Source organism: Myotis daubentonii, chromosome 1 (genome assembly GCF_963259705.1).
Source record: "Myotis daubentonii chromosome 1, mMyoDau2.1, whole genome shotgun sequence".
In the NCBI taxonomy this organism is placed as follows: domain Eukaryota; kingdom Metazoa; phylum Chordata; class Mammalia; order Chiroptera; family Vespertilionidae; genus Myotis; species Myotis daubentonii.
The window spans coordinates 184546804-184564691 of record NC_081840.1 but is presented as its reverse complement, the minus strand read 5'-3'; the positions used below and the strand labels follow the sequence as shown (position 1 = coordinate 184564691).

The following is a 17888-nucleotide window of genomic DNA, read 5'->3' as shown; positions in this document are numbered from 1 at the left end:
ATAGATTGGTGGGTGTGGGTGGAAGGGCAGAAGAAATGACCGCTGGAGAGGTCAAATGTTGGAGAAGTCTTCTGAAATGACTCTCTCCAGTCCACTCATCTAGGGGAAGAGACAGATTCAGGGTCTTTGAAGAATCAATAAATGCATCTCTGCCTGCAGCTTACGGCTGTTCGAGAAGAGCAAGAATCAATGATGAGACAAAGCAACACAGACTGTCGGTACAAGACACCGCGCTGCTAAGCAGGTGGGTAGTACAGACTTGGATGGACTGAAATGTCACCCAGCCCAGAGGCCTGGCCTGGCTACCAGCTGCCCTGCCCGGCCCAAGGAGGCAAGAACACAATGGCTACACACCCGCTTCTCACCCGCAGCCCCACACCACTTCAAAGGCCACCGCAGGCAGCCAACAAACTTGCCTCTTTTGTGGTGACTTTCATTTAGTTTAGTTTTGTTTTTTTTTCATCAAGTGGGAGGGAAATGAGTTTGGGCTCAACAGAGATCAGGGTGAAGGGAGGGCAGGGCGGGGGATGCAAAGGATAGAATATAAGTGAAAGCTTTTTTGAACGTCTAGATCCACAGTCTTACTTATTGTTATAAAGGGAACACAGTCATTTCCATGCCTCTCCATCCTTCTTTAAGCCCTACCTCCCAACCCTGGGAAGACAGGGAAGAAAGGAGGGCTGTGATCGGAGGGTTTGCAGAGGCGCAGCTCTTCCCTGCACAAGGCTCAGCAGTCGGGGGTCGGCTGGAAGCGGCCCCCCGCCCTCCGCCCGGCGCGGACACACGCAGCCCCCCTCACCTTCTCGATCGCCTGGTCCACGGCCTTCTGGAAGACCCGGGCCACGAGCAGCGTGACGCTGGTCACCAGCAGGAGGAGGGACAGCGTCCCCACCGCGTAGAAGCAGCACCTGCCCATTCTGCGCGCGGCTCACGGGCCGGGCGGCGCACGCCCGCGACCCGCCGGAAGGAGGGGAGACCGGGCACCCTCGGATGCCGGCGGCCCGGGAAGGAATGAGCCGCTTCGGTTTCGATTTCCCTCCCTGGGGCAGCCTCGGCGCCGCCCGGCGCTGCTCCGGAGCCGGAGAGGGAGCTCGCAGGCCGTGGCTCAGCAGCCGGCTCGCCGCACACTCGGCAGAGCACTGCCAGCAGCTGCGCGGGCGGCGGGCGGGCGGCGGGCGGGGCGGAGGCTGAGCCCACAGTCATGTGCCCCGCGGCGGCGGCCGCGATTCGGCCCGCGCTTGTCCCGGGCGGCCCCCCAGCGCCTGCGGCTCCCTGACCCCTCCAGGCCCCGCCGCGCCCCCTCCGCTCGCTGCAGGCCCCGCGGTGTCCTCCAAACGTCGCCTGTCCTGCCCTCGCTGGCTTGGCTCAATGGATAGAGCGTGGGTCTGCAGACTGAAGGGTCTCAGGTTTGATTCTGGCCAAGGGCACATGCCTGGGTTGCGGGCTCGATCCCCAGTAGGGGGCGTGATTCTCTCTCATCATTGATGTTTCTCTCTTTCTCTCTTCCTCTCTAAAATCAATAATATATATATATTTTTAAGAAGTCCTCCTGGGCTCATTCACACACCCACTCTGCGCATAGGTACTGCAGGCCCACCAAGTGCCAAGCACTGGGCATTCAGGATGGATACAACCTTGCCCCTGCTCTCGGCAAGCTCACAGGGTGGCGGGGACACTGTTACACATTGTGGCGCAGTGTAACCGTGCTTTTACAGGTGAGTGCTGAGGCCTGTGCAACAAGCACGTTCTGTCCCGTGACCTGGGGCCCCACAGTTGAACTGGGTTTGGGGATGTGTCAGGGTTGTCACCTGAGGGGTGTGTGCAAAGGAAGGAAGAGGCACTCCAATGAGAAGGAAAAGATGTGCTAAGACATTGAGGGTGAAAGAGCAAGATTGTAGGAGGAAAGAAAGAAGGTCCTTTTGATGATAGGCCCAGGGGAGCAGCAGGTGGCGTGGGAGGTGTTGAGAAGCCTCGGGGTCAGACTTTGAAGGGCTCTTTGTGTCCCTTAGAAGAGTTGGGACTTTATCTCTCAGCCGTGGGAGTCAGCAGGAAGTTTCAAGCAGGTGGCCCTGACGTTGACATCAGCTTTGCTCACCATTATCTCCCAGGCACCTGGGCTAAAGTCTGCACACTGCAGGGACTCAATAAATATTAGTGGAATGAATGTCAACTATATGCCAGGCCTTGGCTAGGTGCTTACATACACCCACATATTTAATATCCACAGCAGCCCTGTGAACTTGTAGCTGTTTGTCCCCATCCCTCAAAAGCAGTGCCAGCCAGGAGCACTGTGCAAGGGACTTAGGAGGGAAATGGACAGAGAGCCGGACCTGGGATGCAGATGTGATCCTTGTGAAGGAGAGAGGCAAGAAAGGAAGGCTGGCTGGAGGGAAGCATCTTGTACGGCAGTGCAACTCTAAGAAAGTTCAGCAAGGCCCTGGAGGGCCCATGCGCCAAACTGGCCTATCTCAGGAGCCCAGCACTTTCCAGGCCTCTAGTACTTAGTCGTGGGCTAGGAGCAGTCCTAGGAAACTGGCCTGGGCACCAAGCGATGAATACCAGAGGACAGATTTCAGAGCTCAGCATCTGGGCAGTTATGCTCTGCACTGGAAAATCTGAGCAGTGCATTTCCTTGGCCACCATAGTAGTAGCATTCCCATTTTACACACCAGGAAACCACAGCTCCACCAGATAAGTAGTAGCCTGACAAGCCCAACCAGTTGCTGAGTGGTGGATCCTGCCTGGACCAGAATGCAGGCCTAGTGGCCTCGGAAACCCTCCCGTCATCTCCCATGGGCATTGCTGCCTCCCAGCTGCCATCAAGGAGAGTCTGGGGACAGGAAATTCAGCTGGGGGACTCTGCTAAGGACTCGGTGAGATGCTGTGATGCATTAAAAATGGTGGCAAATCCCTAACCGGTTTGGCTCAGTGGATAGAGCATTGGCCCAGGTTCGATTCCGGTCAAGGGCATGTACCTTGGTTACGGGAACATCCCCAGTAGAGGGTGTGCAGGAGGCAGCTGATGGATGTTTCTCTCTCATCGATGTTTCTAACTCTCTATCCCTCTCCCTTCCTCTCTGTAAAATAATCAATAAAATATATTTTTTAAAAAATAAAATAGATCTTAAAAAAAAAAAAGCCCTGGCTGGTTTGGCTCACTAGATAGAGCGTCAGCCTGCGGACTGAAGGGTCCCAGGTTCGATTCCGGTCAAGGGCATGTACCTTGGTTGCGGACACATCCCCAGTAGGGGGTGTGCAGGAGGCAGCTGATTGATGCTTCTCTCTCATTGATGTTTCTAACTCTCTATCCCTCTCCCTTCGTCTCTGTAAAAAATCAATAGAATACGTTTTTTTAAAAAATAGTGGCAAGTTCTTGGACACTCCTGTGGAGAGGTGAGATCTGTAGCTTCTTCCTTTGAATTTGTGCTGGATTTAGTGATTTGTTAAATCAATCGAATATGGTTGAAATCACCATATCCTGGCACTTCTGAAGCTGGGTGACAAATGTCTTGCAGCTTTTAGCCTGGGCCTCTGGAACTCGTTGCTCTTGGAGCTCTGAGCCACTACGAAGTCAGGTACCCTGGGACTTCCGTGCTGGAGAGGACCCGGGAGAGACCGCAGAGAGATGCCTCTAGCCAGCAGGAGGAGAGATGCCTGGTTGGCCCTCCAGTGACCCAGCCATTTGAGTCATGGGCCATAGACACATGGAGCAGAGCGATCCCTCCTTGCCCTGCCCGAAACGAGTAGTGTGTTACTCAGTTTTAGGTAATTGGAACAGATTTTGAGGGGAGGGCTGAGCCTGGGATGTTGGCAGGGACAGTGGCTGCCCACTCCCAGCTCTGCCCAGCTGAGCAGCAGCCCCAGACAACCAGACCTGGGTGGGGTCTGGAATGACGCCAGTCTTCCAAGTGTCGTGGCCACAGTGTCTGGGTAGTTCCCCGACCTCACATATCCACAAGCGGCAGCCCTTCCTGACCCCTGACCCTGCCCCATCTCTGCTGTAGGTCCCAGCTGTCTAGCTAAGCTCTGCCCTGTGCCCCAGTGTGCCTAACCGGCCATGCTCGCCCACTCATCCTCACTCATCCCCTTCCTAGGTGTCTTCTGCAGTCTCTGTGTGTCCTCTCTCCTTCATTAACGAGAAGAAAGATGATTTGGTAACCTGCCGGCCTGCGTATGCAGCACCTAGCAGTTCAGGCTCCAGTTGAACCCCCTATCCCAACTAAGACCAGGTTTTCTGTTTGCTGGCTCCACTCTTGGGAGCAAACTCCACCATTACCCACCTGCACCAGCCCCGGACCACCAATCCCTGTTCAGTTTTCCTTCTCATTGTTCATTGAGGTCCCTTTTGGCCTCTTGTCTGGTCCACGAGGGAGTAACAGACCTTGGGATGGAGGGAGAGACTCAGATTTACTAAACTCATCTCTGCGTGGGGAGAGTTTCCAACCCAGTGGCCCTCCGTTTACCTGCGCCTGAGGTTCCCTCACTTGGGCAACACCACTCTGTCGTCCCCACTGTCAGGCAGCTGGTACGCTGCTTCCCCTTTAAAACTCTGGTTCAAACGACAAAAACCTCTTTCTTGGTTCCTCTTAGCACAGCTGACCAGACTAGCATTTTAAAAACGTATTAAACAATAAGAGAGAACAGGAAGGACCTAATTACAGAAAATCCAAACAACTTAATACACAACAACCTTATGTCCCCAAAATAGCCGTCTGTGTGATCCCACAGTAACTTCTGCCTCATTGTGAGGAGCAGGCCTGGCTGTCTTCTTGTCCATCTTCTCCCCAACCCCAGAGCAGCTACTGACAGGGACTTTACCCAGAGCCCCCAAATTCTCAGACAAACTTCCCAAAGCCCCTCCTCATTTCTGATCCACAGGACACGGCACTTGAAGTCGCGCGTGTGTGTGTGTGTGTGTGTGTGTGTGTGTGACTATGAAGTCGTGTGTGTGTGACTATGAAGTTGTGTGTGACTATGAAGTCGTGTGTGTGTGTGTGTGTGTGTGTGACTATGAAGTCGTGTGTGTGTGACTATGAAGTTGTGTGTGACTATTAAGTCGTGTCTTTGTGTGTGTCTGTGTGTGTCTGTGTGTGTCTGTGTGTGTGTGTGTGTGTGCGCGCGCGTGCGTGTGCATGCTGGCACGCCACAGGATCAGCTCACCCTGCAGGTGACACTCCACCTCTCCATACAGGGCGTGGCTGCTGCATGGCAGGCACAGACTAATGACTCTGCAGGGCGGGCTGTGTGGGAGGAGATTAGTGCTTCTACTAGGTAGATGGGGAGGCTAACACCCTGGCAGGGGGCAATCAGGAGCTTTGCCTATGGCAAGCATGTCAAACTCAAAGGCTAACACGGGCCAAATAACCAAGATTTAAGTTTATGTGGGCCGCAAAAAAAAAAAACAAAACAAAACAAAAGCTTTAATTTCATAGAAACGTAGGTTTATTTAGAAAAGTATAGTTAAAAAAAAAAAAAGAAAAGAACAAGAGCCATGATAAAATCAATGTTTTCTTCCTGACACTTGGCATCTCTTCTCTTCTCTTTCCTACTTCAGGGGAAATCTTGTTCGCAGTGATTACTTTCAAAACTGACCCAAGGTGAATGTCAGTAGTTCTGGATCTGACAGGAGACTTATTTCCTTCTATAATTGTAAACAACTGCTCACACCGATAAGTACTTCCAAACATGGAAATAATTTCACATGCGAATTTTCGAGTATTTTCAAACCTGGCAGGTAAATATTTGTAAAATTCAGGCACGCCAGCTTCACTGAATTTTGCCTTCAAATCTGAATCACACTGGATCTCAATTACCCCCATTTGCATTTGATTAGGTACTAATTCTATGTTGATTGAAAAAGTCGAAGAAAACTTGCCTTCCAAAAATTTTAAATCTGCAAACCTTGTTTTAAATTCAGTTCTAAGGCTTAAAACTTTTTCTGCATATTTTTGATACAATGCAGTTTCACCCAAACTTGATTTGTTCATGTTGCATGTCAGAAAGTACATTAAATCTTCATTTTCAACTGCTTTTCCCAAAGAACTAGCTTACATTTGAATGCGTTGACTTGGTCACACATGTTTGTAATAATCTGATGCTTTTTTTTTGCAGTTTTAAGTTTAAATCGTAGAAGTGTTTTGTTATATCAACCATGAAGGATAAATCTTGCAACCATATTGTGTCAAAAAACAGGCTTGTGTCTTGAATTTTAGTTGTCAAGAACTGACATATTTCTTCTTTCAAGTCCCAGAATTGTTTAAGAACCTTGGAGCCGGACAGCCAACGCACCTCGGTAAAGTAGGACAAGCTGGAATATTCGCTGTCTAGTTCACTTAAGCAGAGAACTGTTGCCAATTCCTTTTGCACACACCAAACAAGTCAGTCCAAGACTAATGACGTGGCAATCAGCTGCTAAAATATTCGCTGCTAGTGTTAGTGGAGAGAAGTGGTGCGCCTGCACGTAAGGCACATAAGGGAAATGAATGCAACATGATTATAGTAATCAGTCATTAGCAAACGTTGTAGTTCGTTATTAATAATTATGTATAACAGGATATTGTAAAAATTAAGTTAGGACATTTTTATTAAAATGTTTCTTACATGCCGTTATATTGACTGGGCAGCAAAAATATTCGTTGTGGGATGCATGCGGCCCGCGGGCCATGAGTTTGACATGCTTGGCCTATGGCTTCGCTATACCTACAATCAGAAGGACCAGACTGTGAAGGGTACAAGTGCCCTTAGGCATGAATGCCTGTTAGTGCCTGTTACCAATTACACAATCATACAGGACTCGGACGGAGAGAGAGGCCTTCCTTCACAGACTCTAAGACAGCGGGGAGCAAGAGGGTTTTTTGGGCCCCACCCTACATGTAGAATATTGATATTATACTTAAAGGAGGGTCATCATATAGTCATTGTGCACTTTTATGTTAAAAGTGTTCATGTGTTCAACGTAAACACCACAATTTTTACAACCCTGTGTGGGAGGCAGTCTCCAGATATGACCGCCAGCAACCCCTCCGATCTCTGCAGGCTCCGGCTGTGCCTCCAGTCAGAGGTGTTCATCCTCCTCCCCTCAGGTCTGGACTGGCCCTGTGCCCTGCTCCAACCAAGAGAGTGTGATGGAACTGATGGAGTGGCCAGTTCCAGGGCAAGGCCTTAAGGGGCCTGGCAGCTTTTCCCTTTACCTTCTTGGGATCCCGCCATGTAGAAGCTCAGATTGCACCACTGGTTAGAGGGTAACTGGAGGATGTCACAGCCCATCTAACTCCCAGATGAATATGCTCATATGCTCATGGCACAGAGATGAGAAGCCCTCCCTACTGAGCCCCGCCCAACTGAAGAACTGGGAGCAAATGAATGAATGTGTATTAATGACTAAGTTTTGGAGTGGCTTGTTACACCAGGATAGAGAACCGAAACACCGTGTTTTGTTATTTATTAATTATTTTAATATTCCAGGGGCCTAAAAATGAATGGAAGTGGCCTAGGCCTTTCTTACTTTGTGATCGGCCAGACTCTAAGAGGATTCTAAATATCCTGGCTTTCATACTATTGTTTGTAGGTGATCTATAAAAGGTACCATCACACCCGAGTGACTTGATATTTGTTATTTCTAAATGTTTGTGGAGCATTCCTAACCCTGAGCAATGCAGGATCCATAAGAAAAACGTTCTGTCTTCTCCCTTCTGACCTTACCAGTCACCCCAAACTTCTTGCGTTTACAGAACTTCTTTATGACACAAGTTACAGTTCTCTGGACTAGAGCTTCTTTCTCATGTACATGATACCATACTCACAGCGTGCCAGGGCAGAGGGAGGCTGTGACGTTGTCCGTGACCCTGTCTGCTGCCTCCTCCAACCAGGAAACCCTATGGCTTCCCCGTTATTATCTCTGTACCCCAAGCTAGGGGGATATATGATCCGTGTGTTTGGTTTTGGTTTTATTTTGTTGGGGTTGTAGGAAAATGAGAACCCTCTCTTCAAATTCTTCTCTCTTTTTGTTCCTCTGAAGATGCAGAGCTTTTAAAACACAAGTAGGAAGAAATAACCTATTCTTCTTCTTCTCCCTTCCCTGAAGCCATGAGCATAGTCTCTTCTAACTGACAGAATAGGGGGAGGGGAGAGGGGAGACAGAGGAGCAAGGAGGAGAGAAGAAATAGTGGGCGCTGTGGTTAGTGTGTCAACAATATCATCTGCGGCCTGTGCATGTGCCAAACCCTGCTGGACGCTGGACTCACATGACTTCATTTAACCTTTGCAGCGCCCTCTGGAGTAGAAGCTCTACCTCTGTTTTAAGGATGAGGAAACTGAGCCACAGAGGTTGACAAAGTAATCCAAAGTCGCATGGCCAGTGAGAAGCAAAGCTAGCCCTGGCCTGTTTGGCTCAGTGGATAGAGCATCGGCCTGCGGACTGTAAGGACCCAGGTTCGATTCTGGTCAAGGGCACATGCCCAGGCTCAATCCCCAGTAGGGGGAGAGCAGGAGGCAGCCAATCAATGATTTTCTCTCATCATTGATGCTTCTCTCTCTCTCTCTCCCTCCCCCTTCCTCTCTGAAATCAATAAAAATATTAAAATAAAAAAGGAGAAGGAGGAGGAGGGGGAGGAGGAGGAGGAGGAGGAGGAGGGAAGCTAGGACTGAAAGGAACCCAAGCCCATTAGACACTTAGCCAGGTTCAGGCTCTCAACCACCTCTTCGGGCTTCTGGCCTTGTGCTTTCTGAGAGCAAAAGGGAAAAGGAGTGAACATTGAAGGAAAAGCTGTGCGGGACCAACATTCTTGGTGACATGGGCGACCAAGAAGGGCAGTGGGACTGGCATTAGTTGTTTGAGAGAAGGGATACTTCTGGTCTTAATGTTGGACTAGAATGGTGAGCCAGGGATAAGATAAGCTGCAGGTGCCCCTCCATCTCAAGGTGCTAAAAGTGTAATTCCCAATGCATGCTCTGATATGAACAGTATTCTCGTCTGTTCTCACTTGAGGTAGTTTGATGGTACTTTCTAGAAGCAAATGAAGCTTGAGTAGTGTGTTTATTATTTTTTTAAAGAATAGTTTATTGCTATTTTTAGAGAGAGAAAGAGAGAGAGAGAGAGAGAGAGAGAGAGAGACATCGATGTGAGAGCACAACATCAATTGGCTGCCTCCTGCATGCCCCTAGCAAGGACTGAGCCTGCATCCCAGGCATAGGCCCTGACCTGGAATCAAACCAGCAACCTCCTGGTGCGCAGAATGATGTCCAACCAACGGAGCCACAGAGCCCAGGGCTTGAGTCGAGTGTGTAGATAGCCATTTAGCTCAGTGTGGCAACGACAGTGTATTATGAAATACCAGGGCAGTCTGATTCCTGCAGATCGTGATTCCTGCACATTATGAAATCAGGGCTAAATAAACAACATAAGAGCTTACAGTTACTCGTTAATGATTTTGCCTGGGTAGAGTTTGCTTTAAATGAGAAGGCCAAGTTTACTCGGTATCTATCTCTGGTGGGGAGCAAAGGGCAAGGAATGATGAAGAAGAGAGCTGCCTGAGGGTCAGGAGAATCCTTGTCAGCCCTGAGTGAAGAGCAGATGGCTGGGAATGAGGCAAGGGTTAGGGCTGGGGGTGAAGGCGTGGACTGTGGAAAGGGTGAAGATCAGATCTGCACCTCACCTCTGACTTAGTGCCCACAGGACTCTTGGCCCCGAATCACCCTGACCTCCTGCCCTGAACCTCTTTGAAAGGATTATCCTGAAGTGGATCCAACTTCAAAGAAGATTGGTATTCAGTTAATCTTACAACTGTTGGGTTAGACATTCCCAGTTCTCTGGTAAACAACAAACACTGTCTCTTTTCAGCCTTAATGAAGAATGCTTCAGAATATTTATGACAAGTGATTGCTTCCATTGCAATGCAATCTAGCTTGAGCAGCATTTGTAATTAAACCAGAAGAGACAAAGATAGCAATCACGGCTTTCAAAAAGTTACACATAGACTTACCCTGCCTTCCAGAAATCCCACTCCCAGGTATAGACCCCAAATGACTGAAAAGAGATATTTAAACAAATATTTGTACTCAAACGTTCACAACAATATTATTCACAATAGCCAGAGATGGAAACAACCCAAATGTCTATCAGCCCGTGAACAACAACAACAAAAATATGGTGTATACATACAATAAAACAGTATTCAGCCATAGAAAGGAATGAAGTACTGATACGTGCTACAACTTGGATGGAACTTGGAAATAGTATGCTAAGTGAAAGAAGACAGACACAAACGGTCCCGTATTGTAAGATGTCCAGAATAAGTAAATCCTTGGAGACATAAAACTAATTGGTGGTTGTCAGGAACAGACAGCCCTAGCTGGTTTGGCTCAGTGGATGGAGCATTGGCCTGTGGACCAAAGGGTCCTGGGTTTGATTCTGGTCAAGGGCACAACCAATCAATGTCTTTGTTTTTCCCTCTCTCTTCCACGCTCCCTAAAAATCAATGGAAAAACATTCTCGGGTAAGATTAACGACAATAAAAAAGGATATAATCTTTTGAAAATTTCAATAGCCATCTGGTGAGAATGAATCAAAATTATACCTATTGGCCAAAAAAAAGTGTATGTGTGCCGTGAGATGCACAGGTTGAAAATCACTACTCTAGTCTCTTGCTACCAAAGTGTGATGCCAGGACAGGCAGCATCAGAACCACCTGGAAGAGCTTGTTAGAAACAGAAGCTCAGGCCCACCCTGGACCAGAGGAACCCACATTTGCAGAACTTCCCATGACCCATGCGCATCCTAACATGTGGGAAACACAGCAAGCGAGATCATAATCCTTCCAGGCTGGGTCATGACCTTGGTTCCTAATCCTCCTCCAATGGACCTCAGAACTGGTATTTGTCCTTTCCACTCCCACCCTCAGCCCACATACACCTGCACTTAACAGTGTCTCTGGCCTACCCCCCACTCCCAGCGTCTCTCTGGACTACCGGTGAGCAGTGTGTCCTGGAACATTCAGGCTTGACCTTGGAATAACTGGCATTAACTCAGTCATGCCCTGTCTTCCCAGATTCTGATGGTGTTGAGGCAATGCAATTAAATATAAAATCTCCTGCCAACCCAGGAAACCTCTCCGCAAAAGAGAAAGGAAACAGTTTTATTATTGAATATGCATTAAACCAGCATCACAGGCAGTCTGCTAAAGAGATGGCAAAGAGAAAAAAGTCTCACCCTTTTAAATATCCAGGCAGATACAGCCTATTCCATACACGCTCTCAAAATGAATAATAATGGGTTCTCAAGTGAGAGGGCGTGACAGCACCATTTATCACACATAGTTCATCCTATATTTGCTCGGTAATTGGGTGGCCATCCATTTCAGCAATTATCCAACAGAAAAAGAAAACTTTCTGTATCTTTAGGACAAGAGAGAGATATTTTTACAACTTGGAGCCAGACACCTGCTCCTACCCTCCCACAGAAAGCGAGGTATAGGCATGTTATCTTTCTTGATGATTACATATAAAGAGATGGCTCCAAGTCCTTGAGAAAGACATTCCGGGATTGTAAAGATGGCCAGGGACTTATTTAGCTCTGAAAGAGATTTACATACATTTCAAAGGGACAGAGAGAGCATTTACAATTACAAGTTTTCTAAAGGAAAGCCGAAGAGGGGGAGTCTCTTTCTGTTACTAAACCAGGGAAATTCTTTTTTCTTTTCTCCATTTGCATTTACCCTTATGATGAACACCCACCTGCCCCCAGTACCCAGTGAAGCTGTACCCACCCTTCCCAGAGGCTAATTTGACTAAATAGTTTTAGAGGCAGGAGCGGAGTTCAAGGGAAGGAGTGGCAAGTGGGTTTGGAGGAAGCAGACGGGCCAGTCTGGGCAGGGCGGAGAGGAGAGAAGCAGCCAGGCCCCGGATACCTGAGATGTGCCTGCCCGCTGTCTGCCATCTGTCCATCTCAACTGTTTCTGATCAGTAATTGCCTCTTAAGTAGGCAGAGCTTCTGATAGAAATAACTCATTGGTAATTTAAATAAGACTTCAAAGCACGACAACAATGATCAGGACTGTATAAACGCTAAGAGAAGGAAGCTAAAGGCCTTGCTAAGAAATGGCATGTGTCTGTAAATGGGCCATGGTTTTTGTAACACAGGAGAAACAACAACAGAAACCTAGATAATTACTGTTGATGACGCAAGTACTCCAGTGAATGACCTTACCAATATTTGTTCCCCTCTTCTAGAGATTTCTCGAATTCATTTTCACTAAGAAGTTGTTTTTTTAAACGGCCCCAAGGGACACTGTAAAAATAATTTGCTGTGTTTACCACCTACTGCAACATGAGAAGAAAAAGAAAGTTTTCCTCAGGATCCTGAGAAATGAATGAATGAACGTAAACTCTTGGATACTAAGGGTGCCAGATATGGGGGTACTATTACTCATACAAATGAGAGGGAGATCTGTCCTGTGTGTCCTCAAGATGTGCTTTGTGGAAATTGAAAGTGAGTGTCCTTTATTGTGCTACATGGGCGCCTTACTCTTGACACTGGATACAAATGGAGAAGCCAAGGCACAGAAAGATTCAACCATGAGATTATTTCTGCAGCGTCTGGAGGAGTTCCTGGGACACAGTAGGTTCTTAATATTTGTTGAAAGTTGAATATCAAACCATTGGCTGAGATAGGAGGAATTTAGGGATTCTAGTTCAGGAGGGATGAGACGTTTTGGTCATCCCTGTACTAGGTATTACTGTTCTTGAGCGCTCCATATGTGGCTGTCCTCATCCAGTGTGCATTCAAGAGCGCTTCGGGGTGGAATACACCTAGAAGCGAGCTCTACTTCTGTGTGAGCTCTACGAGAGCAAGACATGGGTTTTGCTTATTTCTGTGCCCTAGGAAGCAGTACAGTGGGACGCAGAAAATTCAAATGCTGGTTGGATTTGGCTAAAGCTGTCTATTGAGAGCCTTTGTATTTGCTGAAGTTTTGAAAGAGAGAGGGAGGGAGGGAGAGAAAGATTGATTGATTGATTGATGATTGATTGATTTGGGGAAAGGAGTTGTGTTTTTAAACCTCAAATCTGTTTTGGCTCCCTCCTGTAGCAACAGCCATCAGCTTTAACAGTCTTATTTTCCCCTGAAGTGACCTTACCTCACATCTGTTCAGGTATCTGCCTTCTCTCCCTGTTGGTAAAAATGTCTGAAATTGTGGGGAAGCACGGGACTTGGTTGGAATGTCTGTAAGGAGGATTCTTCAAAAGGTTGGGGGCCTCTGAGGGGACCTTGTCCACCTACCTTGACTTTTCCAAACAAGTCTGATCCCCTGGGTATTTTGCTAGAATCTCTAGGTTTAGTCTTTGAGACCTGACCTTGTAGAATCTACAATGTAGAAGCATGTGCTTTCTCAAGGATACTTACCTTGCTGGTTGTATTTAGAGGTTAATTTTAGTTCAAGCTGTTGTTACAATAAAAAGCTAAGGAGGCAGGCAATCAGGGCTATTTGCTCCTAAAGCAAACTAGCCCCTTAGCTTCTCTTTTACAGAAACGTGTGTCAGAGTAATCATTCATCTGTCGCTCAGGACCTGCCGGTCAGCCCCAGCATGAAATGATGAGAAGAGACTGGATGAAATGCATATGGACCATTCTACCAAAATGGGCATTACCTGACAACCGAAATCCAAATTGGATTTCATTTTCTAAAGGATGTGACTTTGTCCTCAGTGAGTAAGTTTATAGTGTGAAGACAAAACACATCAGACCATTAATAGGATGATTTTACTCAGGTTATTGCATCAGAAAAATGCTCATTAGGAAGGAATGAACATCTCAAAACAAAAATGAGGATCTAGGGTTTCGTAGAGGCAGGTATGCAAGAGTCATGAGGAAGAGCAAAGACACGCCTTATCTCTGATAGGCAGGTGGTCCTTTGTGGCTTAGCTGGAACACAAAAAGGTGGGAAGATTGCTCAACTGCTTTCTGGGAGCACAGGGCTCATATAAAAAGTTCAACACTGTCAGTGGACTCAAGTCTCTTTGTGTTTGAATCCTGCTTCCATCACTTAGTAGCTGTGTGACCTTAAGCAAATTACTAAACCTCTCTGTATCTTCATTTCTTCATCTATCAAATGAAAATAATAATGGTACTTACCGCATGGAGATGTTGTAAGGATTAAATGAGATGAAGCATATAAAGTGCCTGGCATTATATATGTGTTCACTGAATGTTACTTAGATTTGTAAATATTCTGAATAGAAATTGGGTTTACAAGGAGGGACAAAACTTGCTGGGGCTCTCATATAAAACTTTACAAAATCCAAGGAGCCTCATTCAGATAAGACAAATTGTTTTTATGCCTCCCTAAGATGTTGACACAAAGAAATGCTGAATACATACAAATGGAATAACTTAGAAACTTTCTTTTAAAATGCTAAGTGATAAAGTCACTTAAACAATATGTGAATCCTTTTCTTGTGTATATGTGTAAATAGTTTTCATTTATATACAATGGTCCAATGGAATTTGTTTAAATAAATAGTTTAAGATGATGACCCTTTATTATTTCATTTTGGGGAATGTTAGTCTTTAAAATTATATTTTGGCTAATGTAAATAATAATATTAAATTAGATACATTTTATTTTAGGAAAATAGTTTTAAAAATATGTTTTCAAGCTATCTATCCTCGATAAAGTATAGGGGAGCACTGAGGGGAGGCCTCTATTGTATGCCAGGGACAGTGGTAGGCACTCCCCGTGTTTTCCTTTTTTTACAGTAATCCTGTGACAGAAGTATTATTAACTCAATTTTACATTTGAAAAAAAACTAGGTGAGTCTCAGATTAAATAATTTGCCTGAGATCATGAAGCCAGTTACCAGCAGACATGGATTCCCACTTAAGGGCGCAGCTGTTGAGGGGGAAAGTGGTCTTCATGTTCATAATGCCACCCATTACATGTCCTGCTGTTTCACCAAGCTGGTTTGAAAATCACAGATGCACAGATCACTGAAATTCATCAAATGATTCGATTTAGAATCCCCATTTCAGATACCCTCTAAATTATAGTCCTAATACTTCCTGGGGGCTTAACTACATGCTAGGCACTGTTGTAAGCACTTCACTTAATCCTCCCCAAATCCAATGAGGTAAGTGCTATTATTCTTCTCATATTTACAGATGAGGACACAGAGACATAGATAGGTTGGGTGATTCCCTGAGGTGGTACAACTAGTAAATTTTAGAGCAAATCCAGGCACCTGGTGCCAATGCTCTTAGCACTCTTATACTAGCTCTGACACCAAAACAGAGTGGAATAATCAGTTTGAAATTTGTACATCTATGAAGTGGTTTAGAGAGATTAAAGAACATTTGAATTAATTGTCCCAAACCAATAGAAACCTGTCAGGTTGGCTATTCAAGTTCAAGTCACCCTATAGTTATCACATGAATTTTATTTTTTAAAATATATTTTTATTGATTTCAGAGAGTAAGGGAGAGGGAGAGATAGAAACATCAATGATGAAAGAGAATCATTGATCAGCTGCCTCCTGCACGCCCCCCACTAGAGAGTAAGCCCCTAACCAGGAATCAAACCGTGACCTCCTGGCTCATAGGTCAATGCTCAGCCACTGAGCCACGCCCAACCAGGCATTCCATGAATTTTAAAGGAAAATAATGAAAACGGCCAGACATTAAATGATTCACCCCAGTATGTGCACAATTACCCAGGTTTCTTTGTTTCGGTAGTAATTGGGATGTCTTACTTCAGTTTAATTACACTGGTGAGAATTCAAGTCCTTTCTCAGACACTCCAAATGCTCCTTGTTTCTAATTTCTTAGTGCATATATTGACCATAATCTGAACTCCACTTGAGAAAGCAGCTTAGCCTTTGAGGCCATAGTTGACCTTTGAAATCATGAAGCAGTTGTAAGACTACAAATCATAATCTCAGCTCATATCTGAGTGCAACTGACAAGAAAATCAGAGGACCCAGAATCCTCTTCAACTAGGAGCATGTAAAATTGCCACAGAACTTTGAAACACCTCTGCTTTATCCAGTACCTGTCACTAGCTCTGACTCCTTGCTTCACCATCTGTCCTGTGCTTGTGTTATCACCTGTGGAGCAGGTATCTATACTAATAAAAGGGCAATATGCTAATTAGACTGGACGTCTTTGGGACATCCTTCTGGATGTCCTTCCGGACAAAGCCACAGTGTCAGAGGCTGAGGCAGAGGTAGTTAGGGGTGATCAGGCCGGCAGGGGAGAGTGGTTAGGGGCGATCAGGCAAGCAGGCAGACAGGTGAGTGGTTAGGAGCCAGTGGTCCTAGATTGCAAGAGGGATGTACCGGATTGGAGAGGGTGCAGGCCCAGCTGAGGCCCCCCACCCCCCGGTGCATGAATTTTGTGCACTGAGCCTCTAGTTGTTTCACAATCTACAGTGTGTCTCAGTGTCACGTAGTAACTCTTTTTTCTGGCAACTTTATTTTTTTTCAACTTCAGATACAGCATATGGGTTAACCTTATTTTTTAATTCATGGCACTCCATTATCAATTGGGTATGCAAGGCCCTTGCTTATTCATTTATGCAAAAATCTCATTCTGTTTCTTTCTTCACCCAGCACCTCACCTTAAAAAGTCTAACCATGTTTTTGAGTATATATTTAGACTGTTGCTTCTAACTAATGCCCAGTTTTCCATCCATTTTTACCCATGTTCACCACAGAAATGGACATGCACATTGCCTTCAACTCACCAATTCTACTAATAATGCTGCCACAAATATCTAAATACATATTTTCTTATGGGTGAGAATTCCTCTGGATTCCTGTACCAGGCAGTGGAAATGCTGGGTCATAAATAACATATGAATCAGTCAGGGTCCTACTGGAAAAACGAAAGCCACTCTGTGTAAAACCAAGGGACTTTAATGCAGGGAGTAGGTTACAGAGCTGATGGAAAGAAGAGGATCTGAGGTAACAGAGATTAGCAATAGCAGGAAAGCTCTACCACATTGAAACTGCAGGAATTACTTGTAACAGGAGCCCGAGTCTCCTGTTACACACAGCCCCTTGAATTATAGCCTCTCCACTTAATAAGGCTGGGAAGTCACTTCCAGTCTCTATAGCTCAGCAGTTTCAATGAAACAGACCTGGAAACAGTCTGTGGGATAAGGTTGTTATGGGGATGCAGCATGGAGTTGATCTAAAGCTATGCTCTCCAATCGAAATATAACGCAAGTCACAAATGTGAGCCATATGTGTAATTTTAAATTTTCTAGTAGTTATATTTTAAAAAAGAAAAAGAAGTAAAAAGAAACAGATGAAATTAATTTTAACCCCTAGAGTGCTGGGAGCGCTATCGTGCTCCTCCTGCAGTGTCACTATTAGATGCTAGTAGTTCACTCTTTATGTGGAAAAAAAAAAATTTTAAAACCTTAACTCAAAATGCCTTGGCAATTTTATTTTTTTATTTTTATTTTTTTCTCAGTTTACTTTCCTTTTTTTTTTTATTTATTTTTTTATTGCTTAAAGTATTACAAAGGGTATTACATATGTATCCATTTTATCCCCCCGCCCTAGACAGTCCCCTAGCCTCCCCTATCACCCAGTGTCTTATGTCCATTGGTTATGCTTATATGCATGCATACAAGTCCTTTAGTTGATCTCTTACCCCCCTACCTCCTGCCCCCCAACCCTCCCCGGCCTTCCCGCTGCAGTTTGACAATCTGTTTGAGGCAGCTCTGCCTCTGTATCTATTATTGTTCAAAAGTTTAGAATGGTCTCTATTGTCCATGAATGAGTGAGATCATGTGGTATTTTTCCTTTATTGACTGGCTTATTTCACTTAGCATAATGCTCTCCAGTTCCATCCATGACGTTGCAAATGGTAAGAGTTCCTTCCTTTTTACAGC

General features: G+C 45.8%; 1 protein-coding gene across 1 annotated transcript in view; it reads right to left on the bottom strand.

Annotated features, from left to right (window-relative positions):
• Positions 1-1121, bottom strand: part of SCARB2 (scavenger receptor class B member 2) — a 64065-nt gene extending 62944 nt beyond the window's left edge. The window contains exon 1 of the mRNA XM_059668102.1: positions 800-1121. Coding sequence (XP_059524085.1) covers positions 800-916 — 117 coding nt within the window. The 5' untranslated portion in view covers positions 917-1121. The remainder of the gene's footprint in view (positions 1-799) is intronic.
• Positions 1122-17888: the final 16767 nt, after the last annotated feature.